Below are 14,143 nucleotides of genomic sequence, written 5' to 3' on the forward strand. Positions count from 1 at the left end.
CTACTTTGTTACAAAAGAAGGAAATGACTTGTGTGTTTAGTCTGTAGAAAAAAAAAACAAGGCACATATAATGCATGTGAATGGAGCAGACATGCAGACATGAAAGAACGTTTTCTCAAACAGAATGCTGCTTTGGTTGAATCATTCACTGTCTGTGTAGACCCACCATGGAAACCACCAGCATGCAAATGTACTTCGTCTGATGTCAATGGAAAAACATGTATGTTATTCCTGTGGTGATGGAGGTTAAGCATCTGTCAGCACATTAATGAGCAGACTATCGCAACACATTGTCACTGTTTCTAAAAGGAAGAGGGGTCAGCTGGTCTTCACCAAAGGAAGGTTCTGTCAGTAGACAGGCACTAATGCAAATATCTGAGTTGAGGATCTGCTTTAGAGTTTAAATCCTATTACAGTGGCTAAGACATCTAGGCTGAAGAGAAGTTTAACACACAGGGACAGTAGTAAACCACACTCATCAATGTAACATTCTTAAGTGTATGAACTGGCTGTGGTTGTTTGGTCTGTCATGTTGAATATGAATAGCTAAGCAGTCTTCAGGCTCCATGCAAAACCACTTCTTCTGTCATCAGGACTGTTGTGATTCTCATTATGCATGAAGGTGCACGGCTATGCAGTGAGGTAAGCACATTTCCAATACATGTAGAAAACAGGAGCCTTCGAAGTATTTCAAGCAATGTGAAACTGTTAAAACAGTATTGAACAGCAAATTCAGATACAGTAATACAGAAATACAGAAGTTATTAGTACAGCAACAAAAAGACTGGATTCACAAAAGTATAGGGTTAGTTAGCTGTCAAATTAGCTACATTTGCTGTAATTAAACCCAAATTTAATAGATACAATGTTTTTTTTCTCTCCATACATTTAACTCTGGGAATCTTTCCCATCTCTGCCACAGACGTAGCATAAGGCCCTACAGGAAGTAAAACACAGTAATTCATCTAGTAAACATACACACACTGCACAAGAGTAAAAGTAAAAAGAATAAACACATTAGCCTCAGAGTGATGGCTAATGGTTAGCTTGGTTAGCAGTTTACTGATCACAGGAAAACTAAATTCTAGTGAATCACAAATCAAAACTCATAGAACGGTTATAGTAATAGAGTACCTCCAGATAATGCCACATCAAGGGCAGTACATAAAAACTGTCTGTCAATGTTTGGTCCCATCTGACAAAATGATGGCTGTAACAATGTCAGTTAAACTGCTGTGGGAGTGGGAGTGGCAGAATATCAAAATTACTTTTCTAAGTATAACCCACACACTACCCTGGTCCCACAACTATACGATGAACTTAGCATTACTCTGAATTTCTGTGGGCTGTGTTTCTCCCCGTTGTTTGTGCTGTGTGAAACTGTTCTTCCTGAAATAAATGTCACACATACCTCAGCATGGAATTTTCAGGAATGTGCTGATGTTATGGATTTAGGAAATTCCCTCAGAGAACCTTACCATTGTCTCTCTATTGACTAAACTCTGCTGACCCTGTTGAGCAAAGTTGAATTAGAGGTCAAACTCTAGTGCCAGTGCTATCTAGGATATATGAATAGGTGTTGTATAGATTCCTTTTCAAGCAAATTACAGTTGAAACAATGCATGCAAAAAGAGATGTAGACAGTTTAAACTGCTGGGTATGGAATCTGAAGACTAGTGCTTCATTATAAATATTTCATGGATACTGGATCATGACTCCAAGCCCGTTTGGCCATTTAAAAAAACCTGCTCATCTTGCTGTAGCATCATTTCTACCACCCCCATGTCTGAAATCTGACCGGTCATGTTGTGTGTAGCTCCACAGAGCTCTCTCTTGTTGTCACGCTGACCTTGACAATAGTCCTTATTGAAAGCAGCTCCATTCACTCTCTGTCACATGTCTCACTTTATCTTGCCAGACAGTGATGCCATTGGAGAAATAAAGTGACTCAGAATGCAGTGTGCAATGGCAGCTTTTAAAGAAATGGTGCTGAAATAATTCTCTTATTCAATTTCCCTCACACTACTCTTATATTTGGTCCTCACACATACTTTTAAAATAATGGCTACTCAAATAAACACACTAGGATCTTTGTAGCTCTATAAGAAAACTGTGAAGAAAACATAGTGATAAGAGGATCCTACTGTAAATTAACAAATAATGAAATGGAGCCATAAGTGCTCCACCTATGAGAATAAAGTTTCAGATGGACAGCTCCTGTTCCTGTTTAAAAAGAGAAGAACAAATAGAGAAGTAGAAAAGAGAAAGACAACCGAGAGGAAGGAATAATACAGCAACAATGGGAAGGGTGAATAGTTGGATGAACAGGGCACTTTAAACTTGTGGTTGAGGAAATATGAATGTCCAAAAGCACTGCACATGATCCCTGCTGAGAATTAAAATTCACATGGTGGTGCTGGTAAGATTGTTACTGTAAACATTGGCAGCCAGTATGTTTTGATGAGAAACTTTGAGTTTTTCAGTTAAGTCATAAAATTTCTCTCAAAATCAAGTAGAGTATTACACAGCTTTGTAATAAAAGGAGCGTGATTCAAGAGTAAATGACTGTTTCATGCAACAAAAATACTTAAGTTATTTATTTGTTTCTGTAGATGTCAATGAAGAAATTATTTTTCTTTTTTTCTTTCCCTTCTTGTGTGTAAGCCTCTTCACCAACTGAAAATGTGATTAAATTATTTAAATTATATAATTAACGTTCTATGTTGTTTTTAATAGGATATAAAAGTAGGGATATGGAAGTCAAATGGAAAGGAAGGGCTTTGCTACATCTTTCTGCTTATATGCTGTGATATGGATGAAGGCATGTGTGTATATTGGTTAAATTGATACTAACAAACAAACATATCTATGATCAAAAAATACTATACACTGAAATGTTTTAGGCTGTTCTAGCCACTAGGGCCAAATGCAGTCTCTTACTGGTGACTCATGTTAAAACACAGTTGAGGACCATTGTTGAACCTGCTTTGCCTGAGTAGATCAGTCTACAAGCATCTGTGGCCCCCTACTGGACATGGCTACACTAAACGTTACAATGCTTATCAAGTGTCAAGTTACAGGCTTAGAAATGCAACTTAAAAGTTAGTTGAGAAATAGATTAGTCGATCTATAGAAAATTAATTGAAAAAATTAAAAACATTATTAAACATTTTCTGGTTTCAGCTTTTCAACTGTGGGGATTTGTTGCTTTTGTGTTTTATATCACTGTAACTCGAACATCTCGCCTTTATGTCTAAGACATGTTGATGGGCATTTGTTCACTTTTAGAAATGTCTCAAAAACTATTAAAAAAATAAAATATGCTTATTAATTGATTAAAGGTAATTGTTAATTAAAACCCCACTTAGAAATTCTCAATCTTTGCAGAAAAGACACAGGAGCTCTCACCATTTCAAATGTAGTTAAGCGCATAGATGATTAGTTATGGAACGCAGTATAGATTAACCCACAAAGCTGAAAATATTCTCACTATAGTCACTTCACAAAGTCAGTAGTTGGAAGAATGACCTTAGAACATAAGACAGGAGAATCATACAAGATGGATTTGATGTGTGACAGTGTCACTGAATTTATTACTACAGTAATAAACATTTCGCTCCCATCATTCCAACCACAGGGCTTACATCCTCTGAGGACAGTGAGGAGCAAAACAAGACACTTGTCAAGTCAATCTAAAACACCGCCCTCAAATATAATGCTCTTATGATCAACTCGTTACACAACAGTAAACACAACATGATGTGGTATGTGCATTATGCATTTTTACCTCTACATTTTGGTACAGTGAGAGATGCAGATATAAATTCAAAAACACATTTGAATTTCTTTGTTGAAAGAAAAAAGTACTTTGCATTTGTCCTCAACGCATTGGATTATTCTTCTTCTGCCACTGGTGAAATCTGTGGAGAGGGCACACACCTAAACTTACTGTAGTTAAGCACACAATCAGAAGAATTTTACAGCACAGAAGGGTTGTAAAATTTTATTTTGAGAAATCTGTACATGGAGGTTTTGGCCTTCAGTGTGTTCACACATAAGCATAATGGGGACAGACAGTTAGCTCACTGAAGATCAAGAGAAGTGCTATCCATTACTCAAAACTGGACAGGAAGTTCAGTACAGTCTGCTTCAGTTTAGCATCTGATGCCTCCGAGATCTTGCCGTCAGCCCTGAAACAGAAAACAGGTTAAGTAAAATTAACACTTTTAACCTGAAATACCTACATTACTTTGTTGTCTAACAACAGGGGAAACAGTTCAAACATTATGGTTAAGAAACTTGTCTCACCTGATTGCAGCGAGGAGGTCCTGGTGCTGGCTGATGACGTGCTGCAGGAAAGCCTTCTCAAACTTTGTAATCTTGCTGGGCTCCATCTTGTCCAAGTGACCTCTGACACCAGCGTAGATGACTGTTACCTGCTCTTCAATGGCCATGGGAGCTAGAGAGTGGAGAGACATTTTAGTTGGCCAATCTTGCATTAAAATAAATGACATATCAGCATAACATTTCTGATATACTTCAATGACACAGAAATTGTGAAAGTTGACACTCACAGTACTGTCCCTGCTTCAGCAATTCAGTGAGCCTAACGCCCCTGTTGAGGAGCTGCTGGGTGGCAGCGTCCAAGTCAGAGCCGAACTGGGCGAAGGCAGCCACCTCACGATACTGAGCCAGCTCTAGCTTCATGGTACCTGCCACCTACAGGGTAGAAATAAGATGTATAAAAGCTGGAGATTATAGCCTCCATTTGTTGAAATGAAACTCAAAATGGAGTTAAATGTTCAGGTGATGTCTACATTTAAATAGAAAACCCAGGTATTACCTGCTTCATTGCTTTGGTCTGGGCAGCAGAACCTACTCTGGACACAGACAGACCCACGTTGATAGCTGGGCGAATACCCTTGTAGAACAACTCAGTCTCCAAGAAGATCTACAGCAAACCGATGAACACATTATAGAATAGCATTGTGACGTACATTTTTTTTTTTTTTTTTAAATGTACACCAACCAAAATTTTGGACAAACCTGTCCATCTGTGATGGAGATGACATTGGTGGGGATGTAGGCAGACACGTCACCAGCCTGGGTCTCAATGACAGGCAGGGCAGTGAGGGAGCCACCACCAAAGTTGTCGTTCATCTTGGCGGCTCTCTCCAGCAGACGGGAGTGCAGGTAGAACACATCACCGGGGTAAGCCTCACGACCGGGAGGACGACGCAGCAGCAGGGACATCTGACGGTAGGCGACAGCCTGAGAAGAGAAAGACAACAATTAAAATGCTATAATTACAAGCGATGACACTTTTACAGAATCTGACAATTACATCCCTCCCCCCCCACACTTTAAGACATCAAATTGGAGCCCTCACCTGCTTGGAGAGATCATCATAGATGATCAGGGCGTGCTTGCCGTTGTCTCTGAAGTACTCTCCCATGGAGCAGCCAGAGTACGGGGCCAGGTACTGCAGGGGAGCAGCATCAGAGGCGGTGGCAGAGACCACGATGGTGTACTTCATGGCATCTGCATCAGTCAGCCTCTTGACCAGCTGGGCCACAGTGGACCTCTTCTGTCCAATGGCCACATAGATACAGTAGAGCTTCTTCTTCTCATCAGTTCCTTCGTTGAAGCGCTTCTGGTTGATGATTGTGTCGATGGCAATGGCAGTTTTGCTGGTGTGTGTAAACATTTAAAAAAAACAAACAAAAACTTACCAACTTACTTACCAACTTTACAATTGCACCTTTGCTTTAGTTTCCATTAATCAACAGAATGGCAGTATGTTCAAATCATAAAACTGTTTCTGTGTCAAAGTGTTTACCCTGTCTGCCTGTCACCAATGATCAGCTCACGCTGGCCTCTGCCAATGGGCACCAGGCTGTCCACAGCCTTGATTCCAGTCTGCATGGGCTCCCTCACAGAGATACGGGGGATGATACCAGGGGCCTTCAGACCCACACGCCTACGGATACTGGAGCCCAGGGGACCCTGAGGAGGGGGAAAAAAACAAAAAGATAGGCATTACAAGTGTGTCAACGCTATGTAATGTACACAAGCTTTTAATGTTATTTGAATTATGATCAAAATAACTACAATTTGGTGTATTACTGGTGTTTGCATTTACACAACATCTTCTCAACTAATCAGGATGAGAAAAAGAAATTGAAAGATTTGTAAATATCTGGACAACCTGATCATTTATGAAGCTTTTAGGTCAAGCCTACCACTGTTGGCACTGGCTTAAAACCAGTTAATTTTGATTAAGTTGAAAATAGGTTACAGAATTAGGTTGTAAACCCAAAATTAAAAAAAAAATGTATATGCTGACATAGGAAGTAGTGTTACTTTAACAGATGGCAGTTAGGATTTGAAACAAGTTAATAGTGGCTCAAGTGACCTTTCCATCGATGGCATTTCCCAGAGCGTCCACCACACGACCGAGCAGCTCCTCACCAACGGGAACATCCACAATGGCACCAGTCCTCTTCACGATGTCACCCTCCTTGATCAGCTTGTCATTACCGAACACCACAACACCAACGTTGTCAGGCTCCAAGTTCAGAGACATGCCCTGGAGGGAAAAAAGTTAACACAAAATGTTATTTAAAAAGCGGTGCATTGGGCAGTCTTTAGTGTAGTTTTAGCCTGGAAGAAAAAAATAAATTCTGTTTTTATTCATACTTTCAGTCCAGATGAGAACTCCACCATCTCTTCTGCCTGGACATTCCTCAGCCCGTACACTCTGGCAATACCGTCACCAATGGACAGCACTCGTCCCGTCTCCTCCAGGTCTGCAGAGGTGTCAGCTCCCATGATCTTTTCCTCCAGGATTGAAGACACCTCAGCTGTGCCTGTGAAAAGAGAAGACATGTATGTTATACAATCTTGCTTAGCCACACTAAAAACAATTTGTCAAGCTGTTATTCATTCATGCTCATTCTGAAATTATGCAACAAAATTGTGGTGGTAAAACAAAAGTTGTCCCAGATCAATCTAATAAAGAGTTTTTGAAATACTAATCCACTCAACATCTTGACAGGATGACATAGATTCTGGTTATACTACCGTGATACTTTTTTTTTTTTAAACTACAGTCAGTACCTTATTCTCTTTGGTTAACTTACAGGCAAGCTACACAATCGTCTTAACAAAAAAGGCACATACGAATACTGATGAGCTAGTTTATGCAATAATTCTGCATAAAGCCATTCTGTTGACTGGACATAATTACAAGAACAAGCTCTGGAAACGGTATGATACATTGATACATGACCTTCATCAACTACCCTTGGGTGCTGACCCATAATGCTGAGGATAAAGTTTCTGACATGTTGTTTCTGGCTTTCTCACCTGTCTTCTGCAGCCATGGTCTGTGTGTGTGGAGGTGGTTGACCCCAACGCAGGCGGCCGGTACAGCCTTGGACACCTCATTTAAGGACAGGAGGATTTGATTAAACGTTCATTTCCAGCAAAAGAGCACCACGCATATTGCAGCGACAGTTAAAAATGTTGAACTAGTGTAACGCCGTGCAGCGGAGACGACATGCGCTGTCAGGCTTTCTGACCTTCAAAGCGTGGCTGAATGAGCCGCTAGCTGCTTGTAGCTAGCATTAGCTTGCCGGCTAACTTTAGCGCCGTTCGCTACAGGACGAACACTGTCGTTTACACAAGGGCAACTTCAACAAATGCGTTTAATTTAACAATTTCAAGGCTACTAACACGAATTGTTATTCAGGATAGTTAGTAGCGTTTAAGACCGCATTAATAAATCGATGACAAGTTAAGCTAGCGGCCTGTGACGTTAACATTACCCTTCACGCCAACAAGTTCACACTGATATTAAGTAAACGTGCTGCAACATCCACATCAGATATAGATTGTTTAATTAAAATACTTACAAATCCAGCCCTTCGGGGGAGGGTTCTGACCAAAGCTGCTGCAACTCTCACGGATAACATTTTCTCGGGTTGCTAATGACCTGTCCTCCACCACTAGCGACCTGCCTGCGAGTGAAAATGTAATGGCTGAATGAACTCTTCTTCTATTTATGTGACGCTGATGTTACGTTTCCTACTTTACTGTCCAACTCTGCCACCTGCAGTCACGGAGATGATACTGGCCCAGTATCTCCCCCACAACTTCATTTTAGACAATATGTAACTTGCAGAGGTGGAGGAAATATTCAGATCTTTTAACACAAGATAAGCGAAGATATACCTTTTTTAATACCCCATGGGTAAAATTTGTGTTGGCACAGCAGCACAGAGGAATGTAAAGAACAAAATACAATAAAAGTAGAATCAGTTAACATTTTACGTAGATGTATACAGAATACACACTGTATACATCCTATTTAAAATCAATATACAGCTAGAACTGCAAGCAGTTGTGACCGGGGCCCAAGCCCCTCGGCGCCAGCCGTGCCCCTCGTGGTGAATAAATGACCACAGTTTGAAATTTAGGGGACTTGCGGTTATGGAGATGTAAAATGAATGCATGTCTGTGGGAGTGTTATTTCATGTCCGATTAATAGTGCCACCTAGAGGCCGATTGACAGCAACTTTCACATCACATCCTGTTTGTTAGCTTATAATTGGGACAATTTTTCCTGTATCAAAATTTCCTCTACAAAAATATATCGGCTTGGTCCAGAGATCGTCCGTGCAAAGTTTGAAGCCAATCGGACAGACGGTTTCGGAGGAGTTAATTAAAATAGATTTTACAGTTTTCGCGATTTAGTGAAATGAAAACGTCATCGCACAGAGGCGTGTCTTATGCCATATGAATTGGCACTATCCCCCAAACACGTAGATATAAGGTTTATAAATGTGCGATGTAGTGGCGCCTTGTTATGAGGCAAAATGTCCTTTGCTTCAAAATCCCATTGAAATGAATGGGATTTTCCCATGGTATTTCAGCTTCAATTATAGCCCCACCTTTTGGCCGAATTGTACCAAATTTTTCAGGTGTCATCAGGGCCCCATGAGGAAATGACCCAACTTTGGTGCCTGTAGTGAGGGAACCATGCTGAACAATTCAGCTCAATTTCATGTCATGTCATTTTTTAAGCAAACATTCCCTGATTTCAGTTTCTCAAATGGGAGGATTTGCTGCTTCTCTTTGTTTTATTTAATTGCAAATTTAATATATTGGGGTTTTAGACTATTTGTTTGACATAAAATGCTATTTGAATGCAGCAACGAACATTTTTCATAATTTTATGATACTGTATGGACTAAACGAGTTATTGTGAGAGATGGGGGTTTAGGTCTAATAGTATTTTTTTGGCTTAGAAAGGATCCTAATTGAGTGAAATGAACTGATTTAAGTTGCAGCAATCATAAGACCTGGTTGAATTCTCTAAAAGCTAAGGAAGGGTGCTTCAATGTTTCCTTTCTTGCCTCCTTTTGAATAGGATAGACTGGACCATCCTTTACGGAAGGAAAGGAGATAATGTCGTCCCACAGTTCCTTGCGACAGCAACATTTAAAGCAACGTAGCATTGCAGTTTCATCACAGCAGAGCCACATAAATGTAGAAACAAAAGAGCACCTATTTTATGCTTGTGACATGATCCAAAACTTGTATGATTCGCTAAAAAATTATGAATATCTTTCAAATATATCCAGTTAGGAGGAATCTTGAAAAACAAGCATATTGAATTTCTAGTTACCAATATCATCATCATAACAAAATATGATATACATAACATGTTGTTTTGCTGAACCCCCCCCCCCCCCTGCCAGAAAACTGTATATATTATGTCTATAATAATATAATTTACTCTAGCCCCTTGCTCAATTTTCATTTTATTAGCCTATTTAAATTGCCCAACTTTCTCTACTTGTACATTGACCCCCCATTATATTATTCATTTTGACAGTTCAATCATATTTGTTTTTTGTCTTTTCAACAACCATCTATTTTGTTGTTCTTCCTAGAGTTTAGCCTAATTGACAGTCAAAGGTACACATTTAACCCATCCTTTCTTCAGAGGTGTGATTCTGTGTTGAACAGAAAACCTTACTTTTTTTGTAAAGCATTGAGTTTGTACTTCATCTTCCATGTGTTATAAATAAAGTTAGTTTTTTTAAAAGCCTAGAGTGCAGTCAGATTCTCTGAGCACCGCAGCTGTCTTTTAAGTTTATTAATTAACCTTCACATCTTTATTTGACCTTGTGACGTTTTTCATCGAGGTCAAGGAAAAGTAGTTAGGGAAAGGTAATCTCTTTTGGCATTATTTAAAAACCAAAATATTCTGGCAAAACTTCAGCAGATTCATCATTGACCATATTTATAGAGATTTTGCATTGATGTGGGAGAATGTGGTATTTTGCTTTTATTAAAGTCAAAGAAAAGAAAATGCATACTTTATAATGAATGTATTAATTCTAATGGCAAAAGATCACATTCATAAATGTAAATTCAGCAGTAAAAACCTGACTTTGTACTTTTTGTCCATAAGGTTTTACATTATATCAATTTAATTTCTAAATACAAAAGGGCTGTAAAAACTGTATTTTTAAACATATTTACATAATCTGGCGAATTTATTAATTTGTGTACTGTTCTTTATACATTATACATCTATGTCCCATGTACACTTTATTCCTGTTTTTGCAATAAAGCTTTAAGGGAGAGAAAAAAAACAAACCTTTTAAGACTTTATCGCAAATAGTGGAATGCAGTGCACATGGGACAGGGGTAGACGTAACAGTATACAAATATATAAGACACAAATAATTAAAAATAAAACTTTACCAGGGGTAGCCTATATTACATAAAGATAGCCTATTAAAAGAGAGCCATATGTTGACAGTTTTTACTTTATTTTAACTTAAATGAAAGCAAAATACCAAATTCTCCCACAGTAATGCAAAATTTGGTCAATGATGAATCTGCTGAAGTTTTGCCAAAATGTTCTGGTGTGTATACAATGCCAAAAGAGGTGCAAAACGGTTTCTGGGTGGTCTTCACAGAAATAACAGGTTGTATGATGTCTCTTTTAAATTCAACTATGTGGTGATTAACAGGGTGATATCTGTGAATTATTCTAAAGGACACTTCCTTCACATTGTTTACAATCACGTATTTGTGAGGAATGCTCCAAACTTTTTTTTCCAGTCATTGTCATTTACAAATCGGTTCCAGTGTGAAATTACATGTGGAATAGATACAATTTCTTTCTGAAACAAGGCAGGAATGTTAGGAAATTACTTTGACCTTTCGCCCGCAGACTGACAGGTGCGATTGACTTGCACCATGGGAAATGTAGGATTGAGCTTTTTTGGAGCTGGACCCGAACAAAAAAGATATACTGACCATTTAAATAAAAAGTCTGTTGTCAGTGCCCCAACTTTAGTGAGTTATTAGTGCAACATAGAGTACCTCTTTAGGTGTGGAAAAATCAAAAGTTCACGACTAACGTTTATTATGTTTTAGTTTACTGTGTAACGTTATAGTTTCTCCCTAAATTATACTTAAAGGGCTGGATAAATTATCCTAGACATACCTCAATTTCCAGCTTTGGTATGTAAGTTAGCGCCGCAACATCGCCCTCTTTTGCCCCGGACATAAAATGACATGTCTGCTTTTGTCAACGACAACCAGGAGAGTCAGACAGTCGTTTGGTTTGCCTGTGGTGCTAAGCCAGCCAGCAACAACCAGCCGCCTGAATGTAGATCCGCATGGGCTACTACTACTCTATCTCTCCAAATAACCCGGCGGAATCATAAGATAAGGATCCCAGGATGGTCTTAGTGCATGTCGGATATCTGGTTCTTCCTGTATTCGGCTCAGTAAGAAACAGAGGTACGGTATTAATATTCATATCGATCCAAAACATGTGCCCTGTTTATCTTAATATTCACTGCAGCTGTTGGCTAGCTAGCTCGAGCTTAGCCGTCGGTTTAGCTCGCGTTAGCTAGCTTAAAACCAACCGTCAAATTATTCGCGAAACTGCCCGCAACCTAATACTTATCTAATTCATATTAATTGGAGATTAATATAGACCACCGAATAATGTAGTTTTTCTGGTGTAATTGCGCCTAATTAAAAATAAATACCGCCGCTAAAGATAAGCTAACTGGCTCTTTGGCTCAGGCTATATCCTGGAACGGAAACATGTCTCACAAAGGATTTCACATGCACGGGGTGTGCGGTCCAGAGTACCTGATGCCAAAAATACATTCCTGCATGGATAATCAGATCGGACAGCATTTATCTGATATGCAATTTATTCGTATGGTTTTTAATTCAGCGACACAACGGTGCATTGTTATTTCCTTTAACGCGTTATCGTGGGTTTGCATTGTAAAAAAAATACCGCAAAATAGACGTAGCCTCTCCAGCCAGTCAGCTTATCTGTGCCTGGATGATGTCATTTGAAGATCACCTTCTTCTGCTAGCGCTCGCCGTTTTTCCACCGTGATTTCAGTCATTATCGTCCGTGTCAATTGGCCAATGTACTTATCGATACATGGCCAATTGCCCAGGAAGCGTAGATTTCCGAACAATCTATGTATCAAGTCGCCTTTTCTATTATTTGCTAATTAGCAATTCAGCAGCTGTTTGTTTGAAGCTGCCGGATTGCAAAAAGACCCGAGTGTGCGGTCACAGTAACACAATGATAAAGCTACAGTGTAACATTAATTTCATAACAGTGGCGTCAGTGATTTCATTGTGCTTTTATTTCTGTTCTTATTTCCCTGTTCCATAGTATGGAGGCTGGCTCTACATTCTGCATTTATCAGATCTTTGTCGTCCCCCCCATTGTGTAGCTAATGATCATCTGCTGCTGTGTGGTGTGGCGTGGCCTCTGCCTGTTCTCTGCATTTAGCTGTATTGTGAATCCCTTCTTCATTTCCTCTTTCCATCAGAAGACGGCATTGGTATTAAAAAGCACCCCCTCCCAAGATGTATTCAGCCATAGACTTTCCATGTTAAGCAAACTAAAACAATAGCTAACACCTAGAACAGAGCACCTTTTTTGTCTTTTTTCTGTCAAGTTGCTGTAGCACTGTAGTACATTTTTAGCTTCTTTTTAGATATCAGTTGAATGTCATTGTGTACCTCCCATCCAGTCTTGATAGACTACATGCTGTAAATTCCTGTAAAGTGGATACATTTTGCATGATCTTAAATACTGCACTGCATTGTTGAACACCAGAATTTGGCTCATCTTCCTTCTCTTCACACAAGGTGCAATGTACATGATTAAGGTGACCTATAATTGAAAAAGAAGCATGCAAATTGGAACCACATGCATGCCAGATTTATTGTGAAACTAAGTATTTCAGCAAATGCTGTGACGTGATCGCTTGAAATGACTGAAGGTACACTGCACCTGCACACAACAACCTACCATAACTTGTCTCCATTTTTTGTGTAATCCTTTTTGTTCCCTTTGCAAATTTCAAGCTTCGAATCACACTGAATTGTCTGGGCTGTTTGTCCCTTACTGGCAAATGAAACTCTAAACATTTAATTAATCAAAACATGCTCACTGGTGGTTCATCACTTCCCAATTTTCCCCACTAACATAAGGCCAAAATGCTATCCATTTCACAGGGATGCCTATTTTCCTGCACTGCTAAAGAGATCCTCTATTAGTAATAACGTCTTTATTGTTTGGTTGTGGTCTCTCTTTATCTTTTTGTTCTGGTAATAGTACTTTCAATGCATGGTCACATTTATGATTCATACTTTTTGGTTTTTGTTTTTCTACATTGACTAGTAAAAATCCAATGTAATCTTTCTGTAGTAAAGATGTACCCTGCTGTACTGGAATCATGTGCTGTAGCCAACTCGTCTGCTCATTGGATGCTGCTTTTGTTCTTTTTAACCCTATATGGAGCATGGTGGGCCTTGCCTTCAGTCTATGTTGTTTATTTTTGTTGCATGGAGTTATACTATTTTTACAAACAAATAAGAAAGAAAACACAAATTCCACATATACTAATCTTTTTCAATAAAGAATATAGTGTTTTTCCTAACCTTCAGTGTGCTTCTTGCTGATTTCCAATTTCCATTTATTGTCCTCCCTCTCCCCTGTCCCTACTTGCCCCCCCCCCCCCCCCCCCCCCCCCCCCCCCCCCCCCCCCCCCCCCCCCCCCCCCCCCCCCCC

General features: G+C 39.5%; 2 protein-coding genes across 6 annotated transcripts in view; one reads left to right on the top strand and one right to left on the bottom strand.

Moving 5' to 3' along the window:
- Nucleotides 1–3,560: 3,560 nt before the first annotated feature.
- On the bottom strand, nucleotides 3,561–8,070 carry LOC123960769 (ATP synthase subunit alpha, mitochondrial-like). 2 transcript variants are annotated; one of them, XM_046035708.1, is made up of 11 exons: nucleotides 7,917–8,070; nucleotides 7,369–7,444; nucleotides 6,700–6,869; nucleotides 6,416–6,589; nucleotides 5,840–6,006; nucleotides 5,390–5,690; nucleotides 5,047–5,271; nucleotides 4,844–4,951; nucleotides 4,575–4,719; nucleotides 4,309–4,459; nucleotides 3,561–4,190 (listed from the first exon to the last, which is right to left on the bottom strand). In XM_046035708.1, the coding sequence occupies exons 1-11, from the start codon at nucleotides 7,974–7,976 to the stop codon at nucleotides 4,112–4,114; spliced, it is 1,656 nt and encodes a 551-aa protein (XP_045891664.1). In that variant the 5' UTR covers nucleotides 7,977–8,070; the 3' UTR covers nucleotides 3,561–4,111. The 2 variants fall into 2 exon arrangements, with proteins under 2 accessions (XP_045891664.1, XP_045891665.1); XM_046035709.1 differs by having other exon boundaries at nucleotides 7,369–7,435; nucleotides 7,917–8,035.
- A 3,278-nt stretch (nucleotides 8,071–11,348) lies between these two features.
- Nucleotides 11,349–14,143, top strand: part of rnf165b (ring finger protein 165b) — a 17,164-nt gene continuing 14,369 nt past the window's right edge. The window contains exons 1-3 of one of the 4 annotated variants that reach the window (XR_006822493.1): nucleotides 11,533–11,547; nucleotides 11,629–11,829; nucleotides 12,737–14,012. Coding sequence is in view for 2 of the 4 variants with exons in the window: in XM_046034900.1 (XP_045890856.1) it covers nucleotides 11,769–11,829 (61 nt within the window). In the remaining 2 variants the exon portion in view is untranslated. Of the gene's footprint in view, nucleotides 11,830–12,736; nucleotides 14,013–14,143 lie in introns of those variants that run through there. The other 3 variants (XR_006822492.1, XM_046034900.1, XM_046034901.1) reach the window with 3 other exon arrangements.

The sequence above is a fragment of the Micropterus dolomieu genome, linkage group LG21 (assembly GCF_021292245.1).
Source record: "Micropterus dolomieu isolate WLL.071019.BEF.003 ecotype Adirondacks linkage group LG21, ASM2129224v1, whole genome shotgun sequence".
Lineage (NCBI taxonomy): Eukaryota > Metazoa > Chordata > Actinopteri > Centrarchiformes > Centrarchidae > Micropterus > Micropterus dolomieu.

Excerpts from the sequence above, each read along its gene's own strand:
- LOC123960769 (XM_046035708.1), bottom strand. The coding sequence starts at position 7,976 with ATGTTATCCGTGAGAGTTGCAGCAGCTTTGGTCAGAACCCTCCCCCGA. Across the intron at positions 6,870-7,368 it reads ACCATGGCTGCAGAAGACAG|GCACAGCTGAGGTGTCTTCA; the intron begins GTGAGAAAGCCA and ends CTCTTTTCACAG. Across the intron at positions 5,272-5,389 it reads ATGATGATCTCTCCAAGCAG|GCTGTCGCCTACCGTCAGAT; the intron begins GTGAGGGCTCCA and ends TTCTCTTCTCAG.